We start from the raw sequence: 2,726 nt of genomic DNA, 5'->3' as shown, positions 1-2,726 counted from the left end.
GCTCTAAAAAGGTAACCATGGCTATGGTTCCTTTTAATCAGCACACGCGGGCATGGTCGCCGCGGGCGGCAACCAGCCACAAGGGGCAGCGCCGTGGCATAACCAACACTCACCACCCCCCCACACACATTAAAAAAAAAATCAAGACTCTATCTGGAGTTCAAGGCCAGCCTTGGCTACATAAGACTTGAAAACAAACCCGGGCTGGGGATAAGCTGCAGCCTACCTGCCGGGCCCTCACCCCTGTTTTGTTTTTCACTTAGTGAGTTTCCTGGGGTTGCTCACAGTGAGGGCAGACACGCTGGGTTTTAAATTACGCCAATTACGCATTACTTACTGATTTCTGGGGTGTGCCAGATTAAGCTGCTTACTCTTATTTACCTCTTTCAGTATGTAGCCCAGGCTGGCTCCACGGCCCTAGCATATGGTATTACAGGCATGGGTCACTGCCTTCTGTTCAGGCTAGCTTTGATAACTTCAGAAACCCGAAAATCGGAGCCAGGAGGTATATATAGCTCAGCAGACACCGTGGGAGACGGTGACAGCCCTTGTCTCAAAGCCAAAACAGGCAACAAAACACCCAAACAGCGGCAAAAACAAACAAAACCCCTGGGATTTGATGCTTAGTACACAGTTAACAAATAGATGTGGAGAGAGTGCTCGAGCTGGGGACCACAGAGCGAGGCCGGGTCTCCAGGACAAAGACACTCAGCGGTCCTGCTGCAGCCTGAGCGCGCGGCTGCACGTGAGGAAGGGAAGTGTGTGTTTGCAGCCCTGCTTCGGCACACTTGTCCCAGAGGGCATAAAACTCTACTTTTTGACTCGTCCATCACTTTTTTTTCTTTTATAATTTCTTCTAAGCACATCCCACATTTTGGGATGAGAGCTGGGGATTAACGGAGCCTGCAGCTTCAGCCTGAAGAGCTGGTGTTCTGGCGGTCTAACCCGGGCTACACCGTTTGGTACGGTCTGAGGTTTCCCCTCCCCTTCCCGCGAAGGTGGTTGCTCCCACACCGCCCGGAAGTGCTCGCGGTCGGGTCCCGGGGGTGGACTGGTGGCGGGACATGGAGGTGCGGGGCCGTGTGGACAGTCCAGGCGGAGCCCTGGCGTCTGCCGAGCCGGTTCCGGCTTCGGTGACCCTGGCGCAGCTCCTGCAGCTGGTCCAGAAGGGCCAGGAGCTGCCGGGTCTGGAGAAACGCCACATCACTGCGACCCACGGCGAGCCCACGGCGTCGCTGCTCCCGCGGAGGCCCAAGCCCTGGGAGGACGCGGGCTCGGCCGCATCGGCCCGCACCGCCGCCCTAGACGCGCGCACGCAGTCCCCGACCGTCGGGGAGCCGGCCCGGGGCAGCCCAGCAGATTCCTGAGCTCGAGGGCTTTTACGGCCGAGATCCGGAGGACCGGACTGGGTCCTGCAAGAACCCGAGAGTCTGGACAGCTGCCACCCTTACTCATCTTTCTGCATCTGCGCTGACCTGTCTCAACCGGACCCGGTCTTCCAGGGAGACTCAACGTTGCCCAGGAATTTTGGGTTTGGACGCTGAATTTCAACTGCATACCGTGTTCTAGTCCGTCCGTGTAATTGAAAAAGCCTGTTGTACCACCTGCGGTCTGTTTCACTTGGGGCAGTAACCTCCAGGGCCACCTTCTAATGATACTGATAAAGTAAACCGAGAGCCGGGTCATTTCTAATTTTGCAGTTGTTTGGGTTTGATGATAGAAGTCGGTTCTGGAATGATGCAGCAAGTGAAATCTTTAAGACAGATGTCCTCTGTAGCTCTGGCCGTCCAGGCTGGCCTCCTGTGAGTGCCGGGATTAACAGTGTGGGCCACTACCGCCTGGGCCGTTTCATTAAAAGCTGAGCGGCAGTAAAACCCGAGAAGTCCTGGCTCTTGGAACCAACTCCTCCCACGATGCTGGTCGCAGAACCAAGCTGTGGCTAGGCATTAGGTGCCTTAGCTACGGAGCCATCTCCACAGCTGGAACACAAGAGTGCTGGGAATCACAGCATCGATGCTAAGACTGTGTGTAACTGAGTGCGCGGTGTCAGATGGGGGGCTGGGGCGGGCTGAGCAGGTCTTAGTCACCGAGCTATGCTTGGGCTCCCTGAAATCTTGTTTAAGACCCGGTCTCTCTACATACCCCCGCCTGGCCTTGAACTCAAGAGACGCCGGCCTCTGCCTGGGATTAGAGGCAGGCGCCACCACACCAGGCTCCCAGGCAGTCTTCCCAACAGGTCCAGTGGCTCACTGCACTCTCTAAAACGAAGACCCGAACGGCAGTGTCAGCAGCCTTAGGTCTACCCATGTAGTTTAGTGACTAAAATAGACTGGGCACTTTAGAGTCCTACAACTTGTTTGGGACGTGTTAAGTTAGAAGGGATATCACGTGGTCTTTTTCTTTGTGACACAGGATTTCTCCCGTGTAGTTTCGGAGCCTTTCCTGGAACTCAGCCTGTAGCCCAGGCTGGCCTCAAACTCTCTCCGCCCCGTCACTTGTGGTTTTTGAGGCAGTCTCTCCATGTCACCCTGGCTGCCCTGAAACGTGTGTGTAGATCAAGGTAGCCTTGAACTCATGAAGACCCATCCACTTGGCAAGCACAATCGCCCAAGGCTCTAAATACACTTTAACTTTGGGTTGGAGACGTTAAAAGCCCTTGCTGCTTTGCAGAGGACCTGGAGTCGCTTCCAGACCTTCGAGCTTTCATTTTGCCCTTAACTCCAGCT

General features: G+C 55.3%; 1 protein-coding gene across 1 annotated transcript; it reads left to right on the top strand.

Moving 5' to 3' along the window:
- Positions 1-944: 944 nt before the first annotated feature.
- C16_21H6orf226 (chromosome 16_21 C6orf226 homolog) lies at positions 945-1,692 on the top strand (the record flags this gene model as incomplete). Its single annotated transcript, XM_037200065.1, has 1 exon — positions 945-1,692. A coding segment is annotated over one exon (423 nt), but the record flags the coding sequence as incomplete, so codon positions are not given.
- Between the last annotated feature and the right edge of the window lie 1,034 nt (positions 1,693-2,726).

This window comes from Peromyscus leucopus, chromosome 16_21 (assembly GCF_004664715.2).
Source record: "Peromyscus leucopus breed LL Stock chromosome 16_21, UCI_PerLeu_2.1, whole genome shotgun sequence".
Taxonomy (NCBI): domain Eukaryota; kingdom Metazoa; phylum Chordata; class Mammalia; order Rodentia; family Cricetidae; genus Peromyscus; species Peromyscus leucopus.
Note: the sequence above shows the minus strand (reverse complement) of the source record. Positions and strands in the feature narration are given on the sequence as shown.